At 43.4% G+C, this 26,695-nt stretch overlaps 1 protein-coding gene across 1 annotated transcript in view; it reads right to left on the bottom strand.

Moving 5' to 3' along the window:
* Positions 1–13,167: 13,167 nt before the first annotated feature.
* The window catches only part of LOC139279765 (serine incorporator 1-like), a 35,877-nt gene continuing 22,349 nt past the window's right edge, over positions 13,168–26,695 (bottom strand). The window contains exons 7-10 of the mRNA XM_070898969.1: positions 23,877–23,967; positions 19,229–19,379; positions 17,608–17,820; positions 13,168–15,873 (exon numbers count right to left, since the gene is read on the bottom strand). Of these exons, the coding sequence (XP_070755070.1) occupies positions 15,735–15,873; positions 17,608–17,820; positions 19,229–19,379; positions 23,877–23,967 (594 nt within the window). The 3' untranslated portion in view covers positions 13,168–15,734. The remainder of the gene's footprint in view (positions 15,874–17,607; positions 17,821–19,228; positions 19,380–23,876; positions 23,968–26,695) is intronic.

The raw sequence follows: 26,695 nt of genomic DNA, 5'->3' as shown, positions 1-26,695 counted from the left end.
TTGGTTAAAAATCTATCTATCTGTGATTTGAATACATTCAATGAGCTAGCCTCAACTGCTTCCTTGGGCAGAGAATTCCACAGATTCACAACCCTCTGGGAGAAGAAATTCCTTCTCAACTCGGTTTTAAATTGGCTCCCCCGTATTTTGAGGCTGTGCCCCCTAGTTCTAGTCTCCCCGACCAGTGGAAACAGCCTCTCTGCCTCTATCTTGTCTATCCCTTTCATGATTTTAAATGTTTCTATAAGATCACCCCTCATCCTTCTGAACTCCAACGAGTAAAGACCCAGTCTACTCAATCTATCATCATAAGGTAACCCCCTCATCTCTGGAATCAGCCCAGTGAATCGTCTCTGTACCCCCTCCAAAGCTAGTATATCCTTCCTTAAGTAAGGTGACCAAAACGGCACGCAGTACTCCAGGTGCGGCCTCACCTATACAATTGCAGCAGGACCTCCCTGCTTTTGTACTCCATCCCTCTCGCAATGAAGGCCAACATTCCATTCGCCTTCCTGATTACCTGCTGCACCTGCAAACTAACTTTTTGGGATTCATGCACAGGGACCCCCAGGTCCCTCTGCACCGCAGCATGTTGTAATTTCTCCCCATTCAAATAATATTCCCTTTTACTGTTTTTTTTTTCCCCAAGGTGGATGACCTCACATTTTCCAACATTGTATTCCATCTGCCAAACCTTAGCCCATTCGCTTCACCTATCTAAATCTCTTTGCAGCCTCTCTGTGTCCTCTACACAACCCGCTTTCCCACTAATCTTTGTGTCATCTGCAAATTTTGTTACACTACACTCTGTCCCCTCTTCCAGGTCATCTATGTATATTGTAAACAGTTGTGGTCCCAGCACCGATCCCTGTGGCACACCACTAACCACCGATTTCCAACCCAAAAAGGACCCATTTATCCCGACTCTCTGCTTTCTGTTCGCCAGCCAATTCTCTATCCATGCTAATACATTTCCTCTGACTCCGTGTACCTTTATCTTCTGCAGTAACCTTTTGTGTGGCACCTTATCGAATGCCTTTTGGAAAGCTAAATACACCACATCCATCGGTACACCTCTATCCACCATGCTCGTTATATCCTCAAAGAATTCCAGTAAATTAGTTAAACATGATTTCCCCTTCATGAATCCATGCTGCGTCTGCTTGATTGCACTATTCCTATCTAGATGTCCCACTATTTCTTCCTTAGTGATAGCTTCAAGCATTTTCCCCACTACAGATGTTAAACTAACCGGCCTATTGTTACCTGCCTTTTGTCTGCCCCCTATTTTAAACAGAGGCGTTACATTAGCTGCTTTACAATCCGATGGTACCTCCCCAGAGTCCAGAGAATTTTGGTAGATTATAACGAATGCTTATAACTTCCGCCATCTCTTTTAATACCCTGGGATGCATTTCATGAGGACCAGGGGACTTGTCTACCTTGAGTCCCATTAGCCTGTCCAGCATTAACCCCCTAGTGATAGTGATTATCTCAAGGTCCTCCCTTCCCACATTCCTGTGACCAGCAATTTTTGCCATGGTTTTTGTGTCTTCCACTGTGAAGACCGAAGCAAAATAATTGTTTAAGGTCTCAGCCATTTCCACATTTCCCATTATTAAATCCCCCTTCTCATCTTCTAAGGGACCAACATTTACTTTAGTCACTCTTTTCCGTTTTATATATCGGTAAAAGCTTTTACTATCTGTTTTTATGTTTTGCGCAAGTTTACTTTCGTAATCTATCTTTCCTTTCTTTATTGCTTTCTTAGTCATTCTTTGCTGTCGTTTAAAATTTTCACAATCTTCTAGTTTCCCACTAACCTTGGCCACCTTATACACATGGGTTTTTAATTTGATACTCTCCTTTATTTCCTTGTTTATCCATGGCTGGTTATCCCTTCTCTTACTGCCCTTCTTTTTCACTAGAATATATTTTTGTTGAGCACTATGAAAGAGCTCCTTAAAAGTCCTCCACTGTTCCTCAATTGTGCCATCGTTTAGTCTGTGTTTCCAGTCTACTTTAGCCAACTCTGCCCTCATCCCACTGTAGTTCCCTTTGTTTAAGCATAGTACGCTCGTTTGAGACACTACTTCCTCACCCTCAATCTGTATTACAAATTTAACCATACTGTGATCACTCATTCCGAGAGGATCTTTTACTTGGAGCAAAATGATTGATAGATTATCGACACATAACAGGCACTTGGGCTTCATGCTTTAGAGTTATTGTCTGACGACAACAACAATTTTTATTTATATAGCGCCTTTAACGTAGTAAAAAGTCCCAAGACACTTCACAGCAGTGTTTGTAAGGAGCGTCTTAAAGGAGGAAAGAGAAATGGAGAGGTTTAAGGAGGGAGTTCCAGGGCCCAGGCAACTGAAGGCACGGCCACCGATGGATGTTCAAGAGGGCAGAATCTGAGGAGCGCAGACATCTTGTGGGATTGTGAGGCTGAAAAAGAATACAGAGATTACAGACAAGACTGAGTTTTCTTTTCAACTGCATTAATTGAATTGTGAGATTAATGGAAGTAATAATATTTCTTTTTGGACCTTATTGTGAAATTCCTATTTGGAAAAACAGACCTTCTGAAGTAGTTTTGTTTGATCTGGCAAACACCTCCCCCCACTCCCCTCTGCCAAAACAAGTCCTGCCTACGTCACTGGCTTTCAAGATTTTACATTCAGTACAATTATTCGACCCGCCAACACTCACTGTCCAGGCTCTCGCATGTGTGAACATGCGTGTGGTATCAGAGGTAGGGTTGCCAAGCCTCCACGATTGCCCTGGAGTCTCCAGAATTTAGAGACCGGTCTCCAGGCCACTGCCGCGAGCAACACCCAAAAGCAAAACCATCGGGACATTAAAAAAATGGCGTGCTTTTTCAAATTTTATTTGAACAGCTCTGCTTACTAGTTTAAAAAAAAAATGATTGGAGATGGGGAAAAATAGGCCCATTGACTGAAGTTGAGAATCATCCAATCGGGTAACAAGGGATCTGTTCTCTTCCCAATTGGTTGTGAGAAGGTGGGGCTCCACGCGGATGGATGGGTCGGGCGACCAATGGTGGGGGCACGGGGTGGTTGAAGGCGGCGGGAGGTCATGTGATGTCACCTGTAGGAATATGTCCAACCTGAGTTGGCAACCCTAATCAGAGGGTACTTGGTGCCCATGCAACGGTGCTGTGGCAAGAAACAGAAGCTTCATGAGAGGAGAATAAATATTTTTGTCCTAAACAGTTAACCCATCAACAACAACAACAACTTGTATTTACTTAGCGCCTTTAACGTAGTATTGTGAGATAGAAATTTGACACTGAGCCTCATAAGGAGAAATTAGCGCAAGTGACCAAAAGCTTGGTCAAAGAGGTAAGTTTTAATGAGCATCTTGAAGGAGGAAAGTGAGGTAGAGAGGCGGAGAGGTTTAGGCAGGGAGTTCCAGAGCTGGGGCCTAAGCAACAGAAGGGACGGCCACCAATGGTTGAGCGATTATAATCAGCGATGCTCAAGAAGGCAGTATTAGAGGAGCGCAAACATCTCATGGGGTTGTGGGACTGGAGGAGCTGACAGAATTAGAGAGGAGCGAGGCCATGGAGGGATTTAAAAATAAGGATGAGAATTTTGAAATCGAGGCATTACTTAACCAGGAGCTAATGTAGGTCAACGAGCACAGGGGTGATGGGTGATTGGGACTTGGTACGAGTTCGGACACGGACAGCCGAGTTTTGGATCACCTCTAGTTTGCATTGAATAGAATGTGTGAGGCCGGCCAGGAGTGCGTTGGAATAGTCAAGTCTAGAAGTAACAAAGACATGGCTGAGGGCTTCAGCAGCGGATGAGCTGATGCAAGGGCGGAGACGGGTGATGTTACGGAGGTGGAATTAGGCAGTATCAGATATGCTGTGGATATGTGGTCGGAAGCTCATTTCAGGGTCAAATATGACACCAAGGAATTATAACAGTCTGACTCAGTTACACGCTTTGATCTCAATACAACAATTGCATTCCAGTGGTCTCTCGAAGCTGAGAAGAAAAAGCATTGAGTGATCAGGTGACTGGAGCCATTGAAACCCCATGAGATTATGCCACTTCTATCTAAGGGGAGGTATTGTGCATCAGCTAAATATAGCCTAAAGACTTCCTCTATTCAGACAGAAGGGCAAGACTTTTAGGTCACTGACTCTGTGGCATTCAGATTTAGCGTAAGCAGCACATTGAAAAACTTCATCAGCCATAAGAAATGTTGCCTTTTCGTTTTATCTTTGGACAGGTAGGATTGGCTTTGATTAGAGTAACAGAGCTCATTTGTACAGTTAGGAATTCCCATCAGCTCAGCTTTATGCCACTCTGTTTTCCATGAAATCTTCTACAGAAATAAAACCCAATGAAAAAAGGTTGACCTAATAGAGATCTTGATAGAGTGGATACAGAGAGAGTGATTCCACTTGTGGGGAAGAGCATAACTAAAGGCCATGAATATAAGATAGTCACCAAGAAATCCAATAGGGAATTCAGAAGAAACTTCTTTACCCAGAGAGTGGTGCGAATGTGGAACTCACTACCACAGGGAGTGGTTAAAGAGAATAGTTCTAGATGCATTTAAGGGGAGGCTAGACAAGCATATGAGGGAGAAGGGAATAGAGGGTTATGTGGATAGATTTAGATGAGGAAAGACGGGAGACGTCTTGGAGCATAAATACCGGCATGGACTGGTTGGGCCGAATGGCCTGTTTCTGTGCTGTATATCCTATGATCCACCCCATTGCTTGTCATCACTTTCACACCCCACCCAGTGATCCCTCCATTTGAGCCATTTCAAATGGGAGGCAAGTTGCTCCTCAACCTTCACCCAGAGCAAGAGTTATAATTAGAGGGGGTCTTGCCCTACAAGGCTCAGGTGCATTTCCCAGCAGACTGGTCTGGAGGCTCTGGGACATCAGAGCTCAAGAAGAGATCCCCATAATTGAGAGTCACTCTTCCCCTTTAAGGTGTTACTGGTCTCCCAGTGGCAAAGGTCCCCTGAGTTTCCACACCCCCAAATATCTTTTGGGCTGAGCCGCAAGGGGTGAGCAGTCGGTGCTGGGGGTGCCACATGCTGAGGCCAACAGCGCTAGATCACCATACAAGGTTCTCGAGAGACCCACAGGCAGAAAGCTGGGAGCTGGCCCACCAGTGAGACTTTTCATGGGCTGCACAAAAGTGACAGAAATTAAAACAGTCAAAATACAGTTCCTGCCACAGTTTGGAGGCTCTAACCTTTGCTTTGACTATTGAAGAAATCTTGAAATAAAATGTTGAAAACTACAATATCCAGTGATTTTTTTTTTAATCAATTTTGGAAACTCAAATTGAATCCAGCAGTGACCTGGGTCTTACTTCCAGTCTTAATTTCTTTTCCAGTTCAAATCTTCTCATCCCCACGTGCTATTCCCACATCTGGTCGGTTAGCCAGACAGCTGAGCCACTGGCAATATCGTCTGGCCCTTCAGTCCTCTCAGATACTAAGTAGGGGGACCTATGATGACCTCCCCCACACCCCGCCCCTTCAATGGCAAAATACATGGATGCCGATTTTTAACGGCTTACACTGGCTAAAATAAAGCAATCACTTCCCCTTGGAATGCTTGAGGCGATTTTCAGGCAAGGCTGCGAATGGGAAAATCGGGGTACTACGTCAGTTGAAGGGCTCCTGTTTGCAATTTTCAGTCCAAATGGGGCGAAGCACACCCTGCCCATTGGTACTAGGCCCTGAGCCACCTTAGCAATGACCCTTAAAGGGACGATTGCAGGCCAATCACAGAACGGCCACAGAGAGTTTTTCCCTGTATTTTTCTGGGGTTATGGGGGTTGGGGGGGGGGAGCAGGAATTCTGCTTCTGGCCCCACAAAGAAATCGTGACTTGCTGCCGGCTACTCAATGCTCCCGTCTCCCCCTCCTTTGTAAAGGTTTGTTCCAGCTTGGTTCTGCTATGGAGCAGCCAGATCCCACACCCTGCCCTGGATTCCCACATTACAACAGTGACTACACTCCAAAGCACTTTGAGATGTCCGGTGGACATGAAAAGCGCTCTATAAATGCAAGTCTTTTTCTTTTTTTCTTTCGGGATTAGCGACTGCCCATCAGTGTTCATTGAGCACTCTGCAGGTCACCATCCAATGCAAAGTGGTTTGGGCCTCGCGTTACTGGTATCGGCAGGGAGGGCACATGTGCGATCACTCACATACTGCCCACCCAACATGGGGAATGTTGAAAATTGCAAGTTCTTTATTTCTTTTCAATGACATGCTGCAGTGGAATGTAAGATTATTTGAGTCAGGACATTTCAATCAGAATACGCTCAGTTGCTTTTCCTGGACAGACAATGACTGACCTTCCTGTGCATGCCCTCGAACATGGTATTGAATGTGTTGCGCTCATATTTCAGACCAAGAGATGCTACATGACACTACTATTAAACCCAGTTTGCTGAATCCAGTGAAACAGAATGGGTCGTGTGCGATATACAGTTGACCCTGCAAAAGGCCTCATTATCCATTGATTAATTTTACATCACTGGTTCTGTCATTTCAACTAAGCAAAGTTCAAGCAGGCAGCTATCACACTGGAGCGATCTTTCACACACATGAATCAGTTTTGGTTTTGCCCAACCCCAATTGCAACCACGACTTATCAACAAAGGACAATATCTACCTACATTCCTGGCCATGATACAAGCCTGCGGCTTGATAAACAATCTCTTGTTCCTGTTTAGCTCCCATCTTAATCATTCAAGGCTCTCTTTCCCTGGATTTATATAGCGTCTGGCATCAAATCCGAGCCCAATTCCATCCTCACTCAACATCCACACACAGCGGAGGGGGTGGTGGGGGGGTTAATTTTAACTGCGGCTGATGATGTAAAGCGAGCGATATCGAACTGTCCCAGAAGGGTCGAAAGCCAGAGGACGCAGATTTAAAGTGATTGACAAAAGAACCAAAGGCAACATAAGAACATAACATAAGCAATCGGAGCAGGAGTAGCCACGAGGAAAAGCCTTTTTTACGCAGCGAGTGGTTAGGATCTGGAACGCACGGCCTGAAAGGATGGTGGAGGCAGACTCAATCGCGGCTTTCAAAAGGGAGTTGGATAAGTACCTGAAGGAAAAACATTTGCAGGGTTACAGGGAAAGGGCGGGGAGTGAGACTAGCTGAGGTGCTCTTGCAGAGAGCCGGCACGGGCTCAACGGGCTGAATGGCCTCCTTCTGTGCTGTAACCATTCTATGTGATTCCATTATACACCCAAGGCAAATTATCCTGCCGCTGAGATCAATGGAAGGGAATAACGGCCAGGGTGCATAATGGGCAGATGAAGCCATAGCACTCATTTTATATCACCACCCATAGTTAAAATTACTCCCACAGACTTCCAACAAGAGTTGCTAGTGGAGAACCCTGGCTGATTTTCATCTCCCTGCCGCGGGAGCACGGAGGATAGCTGGAGTACCCCTGGCACTGCCTAAACTGAGATTGTCCAATTCACCAGGGACTGAAGCTGGGATTTTCATTAGGTCTGGACAGCTTCAACCCCACTGAATAAACTTGCTGTGCCACCGTGAGTCCGATTTTTATGTATAAAGGTTATCAGTCTCCCCAGCTACATAAATAACCCCAGATTCCGACACTCGACTCTTCTGACATCAGAGCCAGCAGCGGAGGAAGTGTATGTATGTGTCAGACCAGCAGGAAATCCAGAAAATATTCTTTAGTTTACTGTGGTGCTGCTCTCTGGTATCCCCACGAATACTTAAAGGAGCACTGTCATTCTCAAAAAGCAAACCTGTTTTTCTTTATTTGTTTGTACACACAATGCAAGGTCATATATCACTCTGGGATGCATCACTGATACATGGCATCAGTTATTGAGCAAGAGTAATAAGGGTTACAGAACCAAGGCAGGTAGATGGGGTTAAGATATTAATTAATCTAATTGAATGATGAAACAGGCTCGAGGGAATGAATTACCTACTCCTGTTCCTACGAGGATGAAAATGACATAGATGCAACAAAAAGGAAAGACTTAGGAGTTCCAAACCAAACCCAGAGGTACAAAAACAAAAATACTGCAGATGCTGGAAATCCAAAATAAAAAACAGAAAATGTGGGAAATACTCAACAGGTCAGGCAACATCTGTGGAGAGAGAGAAACAGTTTCAGGTCGATGACCCTTCGTTAGAACAGAGGTGACTGAACGACCCCAGGAATAATTGCCACGTTGAAAGTACCAAGCCCAGTTGAATAATGGAGATGCGAGGAAGGATGATCATTCTGGAGTTAATGTTCATTTGTGTTTTGTGGATCAGAGAATCCACGATAGGATAGATTGTACAAGGACTATGGAGAGCATCAGGTCCACGATAGGATAGATAGTACATGGGCTATGAAGAGAGGGTTTTGATGGAATGAATGTCCTTTTTCATTCCACACTTTATTTCAATACACTGAACAGGTTGGGGCTCTTTTCTTTAGAAAAGTAAAGGTTGAGAAGTGACCCAATAGAGATCTTTAAAATTATGAAGGGGTTCGACAGGTAAATGTAGAAAAAAATGTTTCAACTTGTGGGGAGTCCAAAACTAGGGGCTATAAATTTAAGGCAGTCAATATTAAATCCAATAAGGAATTCAGGAGAAACTTGTTTACCCAGCGAGTGGTTAGAATGCAGAATGTACTACAGCATGGAGTGGTTGAGGCAAATAGTATTGATGCATTTAAGTGGATGCTAGATAGGTACATGAGGAAGAAACATAGAAAATAGGTGCAGAAGTATAAAAACATAAGAACATAAGAATTAGGAACAGGAGTAGGCCATCTAACCCCTCGAGCCTGCTCCGCCATTCAATAAGATCATGGCTGATCTGGCCGTGGACTCAGCTCCACTTATCCGCCCTCTCCCCGTAACCCTTAATTCTCTTATTGGTTAAAAATCTATCTATCTGTGACTTGAACACATTCAATGAGCTAGCCTCAACTGCTTCCTTGGGCAGAGAATTCCACAGATTCACAACCCTCTGGGAGAAGAAATTCCTTCTCAACTCGGTTTTAAATTGGCTCCTCCATATTTTGAGGCTGTGCCCCCTAGTTCTAGTCTCCCCGACCAGTGGAAACAACCTCTCTGCCTCTATCTTGTCTATCCCTTTCATGATTTTAAATGTTTCTATAAGATCACCCCTCATCCTTCTGAACTCCAACGAGTAAAGACCCAGTCTACTCAATCTATCATCATAAGGTAACCCCCTCATTTCTGGAATCAGCCTAGTGAATCATCTCTGTACCCCTTCCAAAGCTAGTATATCCTTCCTTAAGTAAGGTGACCAAAACTGCACGCAGTACTCCAGGTGCGGCCTTACCAATACCTTATACAGTTGCAGCAGGACCTCCCTGCTTTTGTACTCCATCCCTCTCGCAATGAAGGCCAACATTCCATTCGCCTTCCTGATGACCTGCTGCACCTGCAAACTAACCTTTTGGGATTCAAGTACAAGGAGTCTGGAGGAGTCCGTGTTCCATGTTTTTATTGAGTGCACAAGGTTGCAGCCCCTGTTCCATTATTTGAAGGGGCTGCTCCTGAAATTCTGGCTGCACTTCAGTCCCACACTCCTGATCTTTGGGCACCCTGTGCGGAGGGGAGCGGGTAGGTCCGAAGGCCTCCTCGTAGGACTGCTCCTGGGCACGGCCAAGGGTGCCATCAGCCGGTCCAGGCAGCGGGCGGTCGAGGGGGTCGTTCAACCTGACTGCCTGCCTCTCTTCCGCTCTTACATCCGGTCCAGGGTGTCCTTGGAGATGGAGCACGCGGTGTCCACCGGTACGCTCGCGGCCTTCCGCGAGAGGTGGGCACCGGAGGGACTGGAGTGCATCATCACGCCCGGCAACCAAATTTTAATTTGATTTTACGTTTTTTAAGTTTAATTTGTCTTAATTGCCGGTGCTTTTAGTGTCCCCCTTCCCTTTTATAGGGGGCACTGGGGAAAATTGTGATTTTAGTGCCCAAAAAAAAAAACACAAAAAAAAGGGGGGGGGAAAAAAAAAAAGGGCCTTGTAAATGTCTGGAGTGTCACCCAGGTCGGGTGGCACCGTTTAATGTTTTTATGTTTTGCAGGTAAACTCAAAAGAGTTTCAAGTACAAGGACCCCCAGGTCCCTCTGCACCGCAGCATGTTGTAATTTCTCCCCATTCAAATAATATTCCCTTTTACTGTTTTTTTCCCCCAAGGTGGATGACCTCACACTTTCCAACATTGTATTCCATCTGCCAAACCTTAGCCCATTCGATTAACCTATCCAAATCTCCTTGCAGCCTCTCGGAGTCCTCGACACAACCCGCTTTCCCACTAATCTTAGTGCCATCTGCAAATTTTGTTGCACTACACTCTGTCCCCTCTTCCAGGTCATCTATGTATATCGTAAACAGTTGTGGTCCCAGCACCGATCCCTGTGGCACACCACTAACCACCGATTTCCAACCCGAAAAGGACCCATTTATCCCGACTCTCTGCTTTCTGTTCGCCAGCCAATTCTCTATCCATGCTAATACATTTTCTCTGACTCTGCGTACCTCTATCTTCTGCAGTAACCTTTTCTGTGGCACCTTATCGAATGCCTTTTCGAAATCTAAATACACCACATCCATCGGTACACCTCTATCCACCATGCTCGTTATATCCTCAAAGAATTCCAGTAAATTAGTTAAACATGATTTCCCCTTCATGAATCCATGCTCCGTCTGCTTGATTGCACTATTCCTATCCAGATGTCCCGCTATTTCTTCCTTAATGCTAGTTTCAAGCATTTTCCCCACTACAGGTGTTAAACTAACCGGCCTATAGTTACCTGCCTTTTGCCTGCCCCCTTTTTTTTTTTTAAACAGAGGCGTTACATTAGCTGCTTTCCAATCCGCTGGTACCTCCCCAGAGTCCAGAGAATTTTATAACGAATGCATCTGCTATAACTTCCGCCATCTCGTTTAATACCCAGAGTAGGCCATTCGGCCCTTCGAGTCTGCACCACCATTCACTACGATCATGGCTGATCATGCAGGAATAGGTGGCCATGGTGATGGGGTTGGATGAAGAAGGGTAGGAGAGGCTTGTGTGGAGCATAAACAACGGCATAGACCAGCTGGGCCAAACGGCCTGTTTCTGTGCTGTAAAATTTCATGTAATTTAATTGTGCAAATATTCTTAAACAGAACTGCCTTTTATTATTTAATAAGCATAAAAGCGACAGAAATGCAACTGAATAACAAAGACAACAGTGACACCTGCTGGCAAAACCCACTGCAACACCCACCAACAAAATAAGTTTGAGGAGGGCCCTGCAGCCTATTTGTTTTTGCCCTTCCAGAGAATCAATGCTACTGTCCCCCTATCCTCAGGGGCTAGCATTACAAGTGGCTGGGAAAGATGATGCACAAGATTAACTCTTAAACATCTGCAGTACAACAGCAGAGAGAAGAATTTGACAAGAGTGCATTAAGCAGTTGTATGATAACACAACAGAATTTCTACCCTCTAGCAACTTCTTGAATAAATCCAGTACCCTGGCAACCTGCTGCAGCAGGTGGAAATGTTCTGAATGTATAGTTCTGGGTTTGCTTTCTCGATCCGGTTAAGTTTATTAAATATCTCTACACGATACCCCGAGACCTCTGCTTCCAAGGTGAAAAAGCCCGATTGTGTCAAGTCTTCTGCATGGCTTGTAATGTATTTGCTTCATATGCTCTTTGCTTAAGAATTCACAACACAATGATATTAAGAACTAGTTGGATTATTAGCAAAGGTTTAACAATCACACTATACATTATCAGTTCATCCATCAGGCTCACAACCATCTGCCTCATCATGGATCCCCTAAACCCAACTGGCTGGGGTTTTATTGAGTCTCGTGAACATCACATGACTGGCTAAGCCACTCACAATTCGACAGCTCGACAACTATTTTGTTGTAAACCAGTGAGCATACTCTCAGGTGCATACATTACATAGCTAGCTCTTCCCCAACTCATGGATCAGCTTTATTGCTCTCCTCTGGCCCCCTTACGTGAAGATAAATTATTAAGAGTTGGACTGCCACCAGATATCTTTCCTTGTGCCCAACACAAAAGACCTCTCCCAGAAACAAGCTCTTGCTTTCTCGGAGCTGAAGCATTTCTTCATGCACAATATACCCTTTCCCTGCCCCTGCACTTATAATCTGTTACATCTTTTTCCAGTTCGGACGAACGGTCATCGAGCTCAAACATTAACTTGGTTTCTCGCTCCACAGATGCTAGCTGACCTGCTGAGTAATTCCAGCATTCTCCCATTTTATTTTTCTCTTAGAGGATAGATTGCACCCAAAGGCAATTCCAGCGGATACATTTGCATGTGCAAATGCGTATGACATTCACATGTGCAAATGCGTATGACATTCACAGCTACTGTATCCATAGATGGTCGTTATAGTGCACAGGCACAGCCAGCAACAGTAGGTTAACTTCGAACTGTATGATCATCATTACATCAGAATAGCTCACTTCAATTAAAAAGATCAAGGACATAATCATGTAATGTCACCACAAAACCCAAGCCAAAGGCAAGCTTGTGCCTCTGCCCAGAGTTAAAATTAAACTCTGTACCTTCAAAATAGTCAGATTCCAAGGAAGCTCAAACTCTGCTTTTCAACCACTTGACGAGCGAGAAAGAAAAGGAAAAATTTAATATGGGAAATCTGAAAGAGAAAAAAATCCACACCAAATGTGGAATTCTCTGCCTCAGAAAGCTGTGGAGGCTGGGTCACTGAATATATTTAATGTTGGAGAGACACATTTTTGAGCGATAAGGGAGTGAAGGGTTATGGGGAGCAGACAGGAAGTGGAGCTGAGCCCAAGATCAGATCAGCCATGATCTTATTGAATGGCAGAGTAGGCTTGAGGGGCCAAATGGCCTACTCCTGCTCCTATTTATGAGTGTTCTTCAGTCACTCAGCATCTGAAAAGAGGAAGGTAGAATATTTCAACGTGACTCAATCATAACTGGTAGTATTGGCTTGAAATATCAAGGTCTTCGATTCAGATCCCTTTTTATTGGCCAATTAGAATTCTAGCCTTAATTGCAGAAGTCACTAAACTTGGAAAATAAAGTCACATATCAGACTTTGTGAAAAGCAAAACAAAATCTTTATTGGTAAAATCCAGGTTAGATTTATGATGATACACAAGTTACAAATACACCCATCAGGTAGAGTGACTGATCACAACCAGTTAGACATACATTTCCATTTTCCTAATCATGGATACTTTTCCCCAAACAAAATTTCCCCCAAAAATGCAAAAACATTAAATCATTATTCCTCGTGACTGTTTTTGAGGAGGCTCCTTGAACAGTTGGCAGCAATAGCTTGCAGCAAAACACTGAGGAAAGAGCAACTACCATGTAGAAATGGCCTTTCTCACCCTATAACTATTACAATTCCTTTGTGGTGAAACCATCACTTGGGCAAGTGATTCAAAGTGGTGTGACATCTTGCGGCAAATCGTGGCCATTTGGACAATTCCTGCATGGATTTCTATGTTTGCAGCATGTAGCTCGATTTGGTGCGGAAGTTTGCATAAAAGATCAGGGGGGGGGGGGGGGGGAAAGGGAGAGAAATTAAAATTATTGATCTGAGCGATACCAAGCCAAGCACAGCATCTTCTGAAATAGGCACAATTGGTGAGGTACATTTTTAGCTTTGAAAACTGTACATAATTGTCTAGGCTTATAAACGGGTTTTATAACAGATAAAAAATCTCCTTGATTTTCGATAATGAGAAATATGACAACTACATGGGTACAATTTTTGATATAAAATTTCTAAGTGATTTGACATTGTATTAAAAAAAAACTTGCGTTGATTCTTTGAGTTACAATCCACTTTTTCATGAGAAGGGAGGTTTGTAATTCTGAAAATTTAAACAAGCGTTTCGGAGTTCAATAGCAGAGGCCGCAAATCTTCACTGATCGAAACGTGCTGCATCACGTCACAGCGAATTTTTAGCTCACTGCTTACGACAATTACTGCGCCAACAGAGACAAGATCGCTGCATATTTTTCATTTCACAATGCTTAAAAACACAATTCAGAAATGTACTGCTTTGAGAAGAGAATTCCTTTTCAGGAGAGTTTTACTTCAAAATTAAGTAGCAACTTCGCCCACAATTGCTTCTGCAAGATTGCTCCAGTTTCCTTTGACACATGGAGTAAGGAATACTGTTGTGTCACACCCACATACACAATATTAAAAATTTCCTACTTTCCAACAAGAAAGCTAAACACTACGTAGGAAGCATATCCGTTCCAATTTCAGAGTTATTAAATTCCGACAACTCTATCCTCGCCCAGCTTTGCTCAAAGCAATCAATCAATGTGGAAAGGGATTATAATCAATAATAAAAATGCCCGTGTCATCATTCTGCTGTCCATTTGCTTTTTTAATGGGTCATCCAGTTGCCAGCCTGACAATCTTGGTGCTCCCCATTGGCATCATGAAGCTGGCACTAGCAGACCACTATCACAGCATGAAAGCAGCTCGACGAAATAAAAGCCAGCACACAGTGACAATAATCAGATGTCCTTTTTGCATTCAATGCTACACAAATACACTGACAAACTTCAAGCATGTCCTACTAAAAACTCCCTTAAGGAGTTTGAAAAGCTCCCTTGAAAAGCTTTCTAACCTAAATTATTCCCATGATTTTTTTTTAAATTACACTAATTGCTTCGGTGCTTTGCATACTGTTTCATTTGTAAACAAAAACTTCTAAGCGTTTGTCCTATGTCTAGTCAGTATGCCACATAGCAACATCCTTCCTTAATCCCAGGTCACATTCCTACCCAAACCTCACAACCTTCTCAAAGTTCATTGAAGTTCCTCAAATAAATACTGAAAAGACACCAATAATCCTCCACTTTTAATGAATGCCATGATGTACATGCTTGGTAATATTTGGTGGTTACAATGGTTTCTGCCAGCTTGCAGCAGGCTAACCTAGATTTAGATTTTTCCCATTAAAAACGAGATCATCTCTCCTGGCACTGTGCATGGGGTGTGAAGACCAGATGCAGTCTTCAGATGAAGCAGAGTTAGAGTTAGAGGGCAAGGCATAATTGGACCTGAGCACACAGACATAATTTAGTCCCACCTTTAATGTAATACCATTTGCCTTTATTTTTATATTTCCATTAAAATTGCTATGTGAATATACAATGCTGTAATTGCAGCTTCCTGCCGATGGTGGCGCTGCAGCACCTCCACTGGCAGGAGAGTGTAATTACAGCACAACCATCTTCCATCGGCAGTTACACAGTTATAAATGTGGGCACAGGAATGGAAAAAGCTGACCGACCAGAGGTGCACACAGATACAAGACTTTTGAATTACATTATAGATGGTTTGAAGAGTCAGCTTCAAACACAATCAAGATAAGAAGGGGGGAGGGGGGGGGGGAGTTTCAAAGGAATGGAGAATATGAGTAACAAAAAGTTAACAGTGCAAATGCATTATAAAAATTGACAGGAAAATGCTAGCTCAAAAATGGTGGTACAGCATTTTTTGCAAGTATCATTTAAGGCTCCATGTTATGGTGATAAATCTTTACATAACTTTATATACAATCAAGGCATTGAGTGAACTTAGCAAATGCTGGGGATATACAATGGCTACGAGCAGTGCCTGTTACAGCTTAGTTGAAGTCACGATCCGACAGTATGAGAGGAGCAACCAGAGTCCACAAGTACAACAGGAGTCCAACCCAGCTCGAGGCGATCTTCACCCAGACTGCCGGCCAGGTACTCTGCACAGTCGAGTAATCAGAGCTGGGACTAGGAAAACAGCACAAAAATAAAAATAAATAACATTCACAACACTGCCAGTTTATTCAGTAGCAAGGGATACGAATGCAATACGCTGGGCTGACTTCTACTCCAGGTCTCAAGCCCAGACAGACAATTGATTTAGGAAACAGTTTGCAGTTTAAATAGATTATAGGCACCGTCTGAAGAAAAGCAAGTAAAGTGGAAACTGGGAAATATGAAGTGTAATGAACTGGAGAAAATCAACAGAGATTGCAAGGGGGGATTAAGTATAAAAAGAGTAAAAATGGCCTTCCCATGCTCAGATCTTTTTTTAAAATTACTATACTAATGGCTGATCAAAGACATGTTTTAGTCCTCCATTTACAAATTCAAAAGTTACTTGATTATTTGTAACAAATGCAACACATGCTGGGGAACTGGCACTGTTCATCTGGGCTACAGTTCCACAGAGGCAGCCGCCCTCCAATACCTTCACCAACTTGCCATTCGACATAGAAAGCAAGCTTTAGCAGGCTTACTCCATAACCAAGCCCTATTGCATTCTGATCGGACATTCACACACACGTTACCAAGATGAGTCACTGTACAGCAATGAGGAGCAAGAACCCCAGGTAAATGGTTTTTAAGCACTGCCTTAGTCCAGAGCTAAGTTAGCATTCAGGTACAACAAGTATTTAGGAAGGCAAATGGAATGTTGGCCTTTATTGCAAAGAGGGTGGAGTATAAAAGTAGGGAAGTCCTGCTACAACTGTACAGGGTGCTGGTGAGACCACACCTAGAGTACTGTGTACAGTTTTGATCTCCTTATTTAAAGAGGGATATACTTGCATTGGAGGCAGCTTAGAGAAGGTTCACCAGATTGATTCCTGGAGATGAAGGGGTTATCTTAAGAAAGGTTGAGCAAGTTGGGCCTATTCTCATTGGAGTTTAGAAGAATGACAGGTGATCTTACTGAAATGTATAAAATTCTGAGGGGGTTTGACAGGGGAGATGCAGAGAGGATGTTTCCCCTCATGGGGGAATCTAGAACTAGAAGACAGTTTCAAAATAAGGGGTCGAGATGAGGAGGAATCTCTTCTCTCAGTGGGTTATGAATCTTTGGAATGCCATACCTCAGAACTGTGCAGGCTGGGTCATTTAATATATTTAAAAAGATGGAGAGACACAGACAGATTTCTGAATGATAGGAGAGTCAAGGGTTATGGGGAGCGGGCAGGGAAGTGGAGTTGAGGCCAAGATCAGATCAGCCATGATCTTATTGAACGGCAGAGCAGGCTCTCTAGGGGCCAAATGGCCTACTCCTGTTCCTATTTCTTACGTACTGATGTAGAGCTGACGAGACCAATTAACTCAGCTGTCGTAAGTGAATCGAACACGAGATCTGCGTGGCTTTGTACTGTGCGGAGTACCAAGATCAGTTTTGAGCCAGCCATTACAATGTGGAATGTGTGACTTGAGAGAACCACCCCTTCTAATTTTTGCTCTTTCCATCCTTCTGGGGAAATATTTACCATCAGAAGTTGCTCGCCTGCACAGATCAATCTAAGGTGGGATCAGAATCTTGTCTTTAGGAATTAATGGAAGCAAACGACATCCCACCATTCCATAGCCTGCTGCTTCAGCCCTCCTTCCGACAGCTAAGCCCCATGGGCTGCAGCATTATTTAGTATGCAACATGGTAGAGGGTACCGCTGCCATATTTAACATTGCCCAGTATTGGTTTAACAATGCAAGACGTACCGGTACCAGTTAGTCAGTGTCATCATGATGTAGAGAGAGGCTAGAAAGAGGCAAAAATGGAAGAAGGAGTAGCTGTAGGTAACTGCATCCTGCTCATTATCCACTGCATGATGAAAGCCATCTTCAGTCGGAGAAGAGAAATCGCTCATCGTTCCTTCGCCTTCTTCAGTCATCATCAGCTTGTTAACTTGAGTGTTACTGGACGATCGGATACTGCAGTACAAGAGAGAATGGATTGTCATGGAAAGTGGTTGTTGGAACAGTCCTTAAATAAAACAAATGCTCAGAAACAACACACTTCTCTTTGTTGTACACTTCATTTAACTGGATTCATTTTTCATTTGTTTCTGCTCTTAAGGCAACTAGCAACTCCATGAGGTATATTTCACTGTTCTGTCTTTACGATTAAGTGTCATTGGAACACTTTCAAATACAAAGATTGATGCATGTTTCTAGTAGCGGTAAAGGGAACTTTTTAGCAAATTGAAGTTGAAGAGTTTAGGTGTCGAGCTCTCCAGGGAAGGCCAGGCAAGGTGGCTGAATGGATAGTAACTTATTGATCTGCCCTCATGTTCACATTGAATTAGTCTCAGTTTCCCATTCACTATATTTAAATCAATATTCATAAGAAACCAAGCAATGAACAAGAGATTGCTTGTTCTGAGAAAACAGGAGAGTCTCGTGCACAGCACAGCAGCCTGGCTGCATCGGGGAATAAGGGAATGGCGCACAGGAAATTGGTGGAGGGCCTCCAGCACCCACCCACCCCCCAAAAATAAATTGTTTAACCAACGGGACAGTGAACAAACACATCTAAATAAAAAATCTTTTATTTTACTGGGGGAAAAAAATATATATATTTTCAATCTAGTGATAATTTTAACTGCCACAATTCTCAGTGTGGAGGGAAGGACAAGGTGAGCCACCTCCACCCGTGGCTGCCATCTACAACACTCCATTACTGCCGACAGGAGCGTACATCGAGGTCCACTGATGAGCTCGTTCTGCACTGCCAGCAGCATTCCTTTTAAATTAGATCCAAGAATAGGAAACAATTTTATATTAAAAAAAACCTTGAATTTATATAGCGCCTTTCACGATCACCAGATGTCCCAAAGCACTTTGCAGCCAATGAAGTAGTTTTGAAGTGTCGTCACTGTTGTAATGTAGGAAATACAGCAAGCTCCCACAAACAGAAATGTGATAATGACCAGATAATCTCCTCTTAGTGATGTTGATTGAGGGATAAATATCGGCCAAGACACCAGGAATAACTCCCCCGCTCTTCTTCGAGTAGTGCCACGAGATCTTTTATGCCCACCTGAGAGAGCAGAAGGGGCCTCGGTTTAACGTCGCATCTGAAAACCGACATTGCACTGAAGTGTCAGTCTAGATTTTGTGCTCAAGCCTCTGGAGTGGGACTTGAACCCACAACCTTCTGACTCAGAAGCCACGACTAAGTGGATTGCAATCAGTTGCAGCCTGGATTCAAACTCCTAACTTGCTTACAGAACTGCAAGCACCTGCTTGTGCTTTTAAGATACATTTTATGGGGACTTGTATTTGGAATATTTCCAAGGAAATGCCAAAATAAAAAAACAGAAAGAATGCAGATGCTGACCTTGAATAAAGCACACAAAAGAGGAAGATGATCAATCCAACAATGCTCTGCGCATCCCACCATTGGACTACTTGATCGGAGGGCGGAGCAACAGTCGTGTTGCTGGTTGTTTGATGGACAATGCTCAACAGGCTGGGGTTACAGTTCCTTTCTGCATGGGATAAACAGAAAATACTATAACACTGGGGTGGAATACAAATGTACAAAGTGGGCAGTGAACAACATACTCGAGCATTTTTTTTTAAAAAATCTTCCGACACTTCATCGCCAAGCACTCGGAAAGCACTCCATTACTGCACCACATGGAACATTTCCATTGACCACAACCAGCTTACGGGGCGGTTTCCAGCAGCACCAAACTGCTAGTAATGTTTATGTTCGTGACTTCTTTCACGAGGAACTGGATTAAGACTGCCCAACCTCAATTCAGACCGCAGTTATTCTGAATCTGGTGTGATAGCTCAGTGTTGCAGAAGTGGTCTTGTATTGTACTTTATTTGGCTTTACTGTGGCCAGAGGTCAAATCGTTGACCCTTTAATTATAGTGGATTGGCATTGATGTACATTGGAAAGTCAGTGCTAGAGCTTTATATCAATTAGGGTTCTTAACAACACATGTAGAAATTGGGAAATTCTTTCCATGCAAAGCGTTCTCTCGCTTTCCCACCCCAGCCAAATAATTAGCAGGGGGGGGGGGGGGGGGGGGAGCTACTTTTTACATTGAAACAAACCTTAACCCCATTATCATAAGGGGCCTGACTTGCAAAGTTTCCAGCTGCACAAGGAGATGATCTAAGCTGCAAACACCAAAAGCTAGCTGGTCACGCTGCATCAGACATGTCCAATTAGAATGCTAGTCAGTTGTGTTTACCTGCATAACATAGGAACAGGAGCAGCCCCTCGAGCCTGTTATGCCATTCAATGAGATCATGGCTGATCTATATCTCAACTCCACCCACATGCCTTGGCTCCGTATCCTTTTATACACTTGTAGTTATTGCATTCCAATGAATTTAGATCATTTAAGGCTTGGCAATATAGGCAGTCCCTCGAGTCGAGGATGACTTGCTTCCATGCCAAAAAGTTCACAGGTGTTTCAATGAAGGACCTAATATTCCAGGTCCCAAACTAAATCTTGGAAGGGTGGAAGATGCAGGTGTGTGGATTTTTTTTTTTTTTTAAAAACATGTGGTGGCTGTTGCACACCAGCCACCACACAGGCTTGACAGAGCTAGGTCTTGGTCCAGTGGCAAGAATTAACCAAGACGACTGGAGACCATCTCTGCTGCTCAGATCTAGAGCGCATACATATCGCAGTGGTCTGGCCCATGCTGCCCCTGGGTCCTCGCCTCTCCTGGGCTCCGAACTCACGCCTCTCCTTGGCCCCAATCACATCGCTCTACATAAGAGGCAATATACAAGTGCTGGTATTAATACTCTAACAATCCCCAGGTGGTACTGAATTTTAAATCATTATTAATACCGCCTGACCAGCATCTAAACCCAAAAATGAGCACCACCACCAAATATATGCACTCTCTTGTATGCCAATGCCACACGGCTTTTTTTGTGTTCTATTCCAGTGATGCGCTTCAAGTCATTTTCAGTGCTCAAGATGAATGACGTTGGTATTATAGACAATGGAACACCTTCCAGTGTCAACCATCACTCCCACAGCAGGTACAGCAGTTAGATGCAGAAGAAAGCTCCCTCCACTCTATCCAACAATCTGTCTTACACTCTTATTGCACCATTATCATAACCTTCAGCGCCCACACACAAGAAGAGAAGAAATAGAACGGGAGTAGGCCATTTGACCCCTCGAGCCTGCTCCGCCATTTAACAAGAGCATGGCTGATCTTCTAACTCAACTCCACCTTCCCGCACTATCCCCATATCCCTTAATTCCCAAATATTTTCAATCTCTGTCTTGAATATACTCAATGACTGAGCATCCACCACTCTCTGGGATAGAGAATTCCAAAGATTCACAACCCTTTGAGTGAAGAAATTTCCCCTCATCTCAGTCCTTATTCTGAGACTGTGACCCAATGTTCTAGATTCCCTATCCAGGGGAAACATTTTCTCAGCATTAACCCAGTCAAGCCCCTTAAGAATTTTGTGTTTCAATTAGATCACCTCTCATTCTTCTAAACTCTAGGGAATATCACCCTAGTCTACTCAATCTCTCATAGGGCAATCCCCTCATCCCAGTAACCAGTCCAATGAACCTTCGTGCTCTCCCTCAAAGGCAAGCATGTCTTTCCTTAGGTAAGGAGACCAGAAATGTGCACCGTACGCCAGGTGTGGCCTCACCAATACCCTGTATAATTGTAGTGAGACTTCTTTACTCTTGTTGATAAATGAGATTATCCACTTTGGTGGCAAAAACAGGAAGGCAGAATATTATCTGACTGGTGACAGATTAGGAAAAGGGAAGGTGCAACGAGACCTGGGTGTCATGGTACATCAGTCATTGAAAGTTGGCATGCAGGTACAGCAGGCGGTGAAGGCAGCAAATGGTATGTTGGCCTTCATAGCGTGAGGGTGTGTGTGTATAGGAGCAGGGAGGTCTTACTGTAGTTGTACAGGGCCTTGGTGTGGCCACACCTTGAATATTATGTACAGTTTTGGTCTCCTAGTCAGAGGAAGGACATGCTTGCTATTGAGGGATTGCAGCGAAGGTTCACCAGACTGATTCCCGGGATAGCAGGGCTGACATAAGAAAGACTGGATCGACTAGGCTTATATTCACTGGAATTTAGATGAATGAGAGGGGATCTCAGAAACATAAAATTCTGACGGGATTGGACAGGTTAGATGCAGGAAGAATGTTCCCGATGTTGGGGAAGTCCAGAACCAGGGGTCACAATCTAAGGATAAGGGGTAAGCCATTTAGGACCGAGAGGAGGAGAAACTTCTTCACTCAGAGTTGTGAACCTGTGGAATTCTCTACCACAGAAAGTTGTTGAGGCCAGTTCGTTAGATATATTCAAAAGGGAGTTACGGCTAAAGGGATCAAGGGATATGGAGAGAAAGCAGGAATGGGGTACTGGAGTTGCGTGATCAGCCATCATATTGAATGGTGGTGCAGGCTCGAAGGGCCGATTGGCCTACTCCTGCACCTATTTTCTATCTTTCTATGTTTCTATGTACTCTAATCCCTTTATAACAAAAGCGAACATACCATTTGCTTTCCTAATTGCTTGCTGTACCTGCAGGTTAACTTTCTGTGATTCATGTACAAGTACATCCAGGTCCCTCTGAATGCAAACATTTCCCAGTCTCACTCATTCAAAAAATATTCTATTTTTCCCAACAAAGTGGATAACTTCACACTTTCCCACATTGTATTCCATTTGCCATGTTCTTGCCTACTCAGTCAACCAGTCTACAGCTCTCTGCAGCCTCTTTGCATCCTCCTCACACTTGGATATGTTACAGTTAGTCATGAGAAATAGGAGCAGGAGTAGGCCATTCACTAAGATCAGGGCTGATCTGATCTTTAGCTCAGATCCACTTCCCTGCCCGCTCCCCATAACCCTTCACTCCCTTAAATCACTCAAAAATCTATCCATCTCTGCCTTGAATATATTCAATGACCCAGCCTCCACAGCTCTCTGGGACAGAGAATTCCATAGATTTAAAACCCTCAGCAGAAATTCCTCCTCATCTCAGTTCTAAATGAGCACCCCCTAGTTCTAGATTCTCCCATGAGTGGAAATATCCTCTCTGCATCCACCTTGTCAAGCCCCCTCAATATCATATATGTTTCAATAAGATCACCTCTCATTCTTCTAAACTCCAAGTATAGGCCCAACCTACCTGCATAAGTCAACCCCTTCATCTCAGGAATCAACCTAGTGAACACTCTCTGAACTGCCTCCAATGCAAGGATATCCTTCCTTAAATAAAAGGAGCCCAAAACTGTACGCAGTACTCCAGGTGTGGCCTCACCAATACGCTGTACAGTTGTAGCAGGACTTCTCTGCTTTTATACTCCATCCCTTTTACAATAAAGGCCAACATTCCATTTGCCTTTCTGATTACTTGTTGTAGCTGCATACTAACTTTGTGTTTCATGCACAAAGACCCTCAGGTCCCCCTGTACTGCAGCATTTTGCAATTTCTTTCCATTTAAATGTCCCTTGATCCAAATCATTAATAGATTGTAAATAACTGAGGCCCAAGCACTGATCCTTGCAATATCCCAACTAGTTACATCAGACATCACACCAGACATTCTGTGGGCTCGCTGAGAGAGATAGCCAATTAGTGATTAAAAATGTGGCAGTTTCTTGCAGTAGGCCCACTAGGAACTGGATTGAAATTAGCCAATTCATTTCACGTAGGATACATACAGCCAGCAGAAGAGACTTTAACTTAAAGTACTTGCTCTGATATTTGGCTGTTCTATTGAATTCAAATCCAAAGCACAATAATAAGGTGGTGAATATTCAAATGCACTGCTCCAAGCCAAGTGTTCATATTACTAACTGATTTCTATAAGAGATTAGCATGGAAATTGAAAAACTATCAGAAATAGTAAGACAGGAAAACAACTGTGAGGAACTTAAAGCATATTTAAAGATAATACTTCCCTTCCTACCACAGAAATACTGATGTAAAACTCCAAAGTTAAACTTACCTGGTTCATTGGTCAGGGCAGACCAAGTCACATACATTGTATAGAGAGTAATGATAGAGGCTTGCAGCAAACCTGAATGAGGTTGAGCTTCCTGCAGAAATAAAACAACAAAATGCAATAAACAAGGAGGCAAGCTCCCAATTTGCACACTTGACTAACTTTACTAATTTAAATACCAAGTAACATTCCGGGGGAACAAAAACAAATAGCTGGCAATTATAGAATGTCTAACTGCATCCTACCTGGGGAGGATAGGCACAGTGTTCTCGATCAGGCCAAAATCCCCAGCATCGAAGCACTGACCACATTCGACCAGTTCTGTTGGGTAGGCCACGCCACATTCTTCGCATGCCCGACACGAGACTCCCAAAGCAAGCACTCGACTCTGAACTCTTACACGGCAAGTGAACCCCAAGTGGGCAGAGGAAACGGTTCAAGGATACCCTCAAAGCCTCCTTGATAAGGTGCAACATCCACACCGACACCTGGGAGTCCCTGGCCAAAGACCACCCCAAGTGGAGGAAGAGCATCCGGGAGGCCGCTGAGAACAGAGTCTCATCACTGAGAGCATGCAGAAATCAAGCGCAGGCAGCAGAAGGAGCGCGCGGCAAACCAGACTCCCCACTCACCCTTCCTTCCACGACTGTCTGTCCCACCTGAGAGTTTAATTCCCGTATTGGACTTTTCAGCCACCAGGGAACTTACTTTTACTTTTAGAGTGGAAACAAGTCTTCCTAGATTTCTAGGGACTGCCTATGATGACCCGCATCTTGAATTATTAATTGGCTTTATCAATATAGAGGAACAAAGTAGAAAAGCAAGGAAGTTATGCTAAACCTTTATAAAACATTGGTTAGGCCTCAGCTGGAGAAGTGTGTTCAATTCTGGGCACCCCACTTTAGGAAGGATGTCAAGGCCTTGGAGAGGGTGCAGAAGATTTACTAGAATAGTGTCAGGGATGGGGACTTCAGTTATGTGGAGAGACTGGACAAGCTGGGGTTGTTCTCCTTAGAGCAGAGAAGGTTAACCATGAACTGTTCTGACAGAGTAAATAAGGAGAAACGGTTTCCCGTGGCAGACAGGTCGGTATCCAGATTTAAAGTGATTAGCAATCGGAGATGAGGAATTTTTTTTAGCATAGCAAGTTGTTGTGATCTGGAATACACTGCCTGAAACGCTGGTGGAAGCAGATTCAATAGTTACGAGAGAGATTTGGACAAATACTTGAAGGGAAACAATTTACAGGGCTGTGGAGAAAGAGAAAGGGACTGGGTTAATTACTCTACCAATGAGTCGGCTTAGGCACAATGGGACAAACGGTCTCCTTCTGTGCTATATCATTCCATGATTCTATAATATCAATTCAAATTGAATCAAGTCATAATCATACCATGCTTTAGTTAATAGAGAGATTTTCACTCGTCATTGTAACCGTCTTCCAAAAACAACAAATAGAGATCTGTAATGAACAGCATTTCAGGCAGTACAGTGCACACCTACATCTTTGGTTGGACCCAGAGAATTGTAAAATAACTCACCTATGTAATTATTTCCTCCATGAAGCCAAGTCTGTCAATACTACTGTAACATTAGGACTTTTACCCATTTGACCTGAGATTTTAATTTATCGATATGAAGTGAGATTTAGCTCATAAAAAAGGATTAATTCTTAAGGTTGCAGTATTTTTTTAAAAATATTTTTACATTAAATGCCTGTAGTCATTGGACAATGGGTTGGCATGAGGTATCACAAAGGGAAATGGTACAATTATTAACCAATTTACTTTTATATCTTGCGGCAGCATTTAAACAATGGAAAGTCATGGAGCATGTTTTCCCCCATTGTGCCCCAACAGGGGGCTTAGCTGAACACAGTTCTGAGGCGGTTAACTTTTCTGTATTACAACAGTGAATACATTTTTTAGTATTTAATTGGCTGTACAGCACTTTGAGACATCCCGTGTTTGTGAAAAGGGATTATATAAATGCAAGTTTTTTCTTTTTACATATCATTTCACCTATGAAAGGTTAACCTGATGAATCAGAATATGAAGGGTTCAGAATAATCTCCACCTGAAACTTCAACCCAACGTTTTCTTTCAGATTCTGACAAATACAGTAGATTTCCATCATTTTTTCCGGGTGTGACAACTTCTCGCTCGTGTTAAACCTCATTCTATAGTTGGTCTTGTGCTCTGTTCAATGTTTGTACACTGGTCCCAGAACAGGTAGCTACTGACATTTTTTTTTTTAAGAATAAAGTTTATGGAGTTGTGCAAAAGTTACACACTTGGTTGAGTGTTGGCACATTAAAGATCTCACAGCACTTAAAAGATGCAGGTTTACTTTCATCTCAAGCCCAGCAATAGGTCTTAGATGTACAGGTTTATATAGGACAGAATGTCAGCTGAAGCAAACAACAGATTTTGAACACTATTTGAAAGGATGAGCAAACCAAGTTTGCCTTTTGATACTACAAGAAGGGTTTAAAATCAGATTTAATGGAAAGAAATTGATGAACTGTATGCTTATCAAGGTGAAGAATGTTAGGAGGAAATGGAACAATTTTCCATTTCATGCATCCAGCATCAGTGTAATGAACTTCAAGATCCAACATGGCACAACTAGAAGCATAACAAAAAGCTCCATGAAGTCTACCCTGACAATATGCCTCAGCACCATGCTCAGTGTGACATCTTGCCATTTCCTACATCAGTCCCACAAGGGAGGCCAAAGGATGGCTGACAGTTTCATGCCAAGTTGTGCCAGCAGTTGTGTGCTGCAGGCACATGAACACTGGGAACTGGGTTGAGTTTGCT

Source organism: Pristiophorus japonicus, chromosome 14 (assembly GCF_044704955.1).
Source record: "Pristiophorus japonicus isolate sPriJap1 chromosome 14, sPriJap1.hap1, whole genome shotgun sequence".
Lineage (NCBI taxonomy): Eukaryota > Metazoa > Chordata > Chondrichthyes > Pristiophoridae > Pristiophorus > Pristiophorus japonicus.
This window is presented reverse-complemented; position numbering and strand designations above follow the sequence as displayed.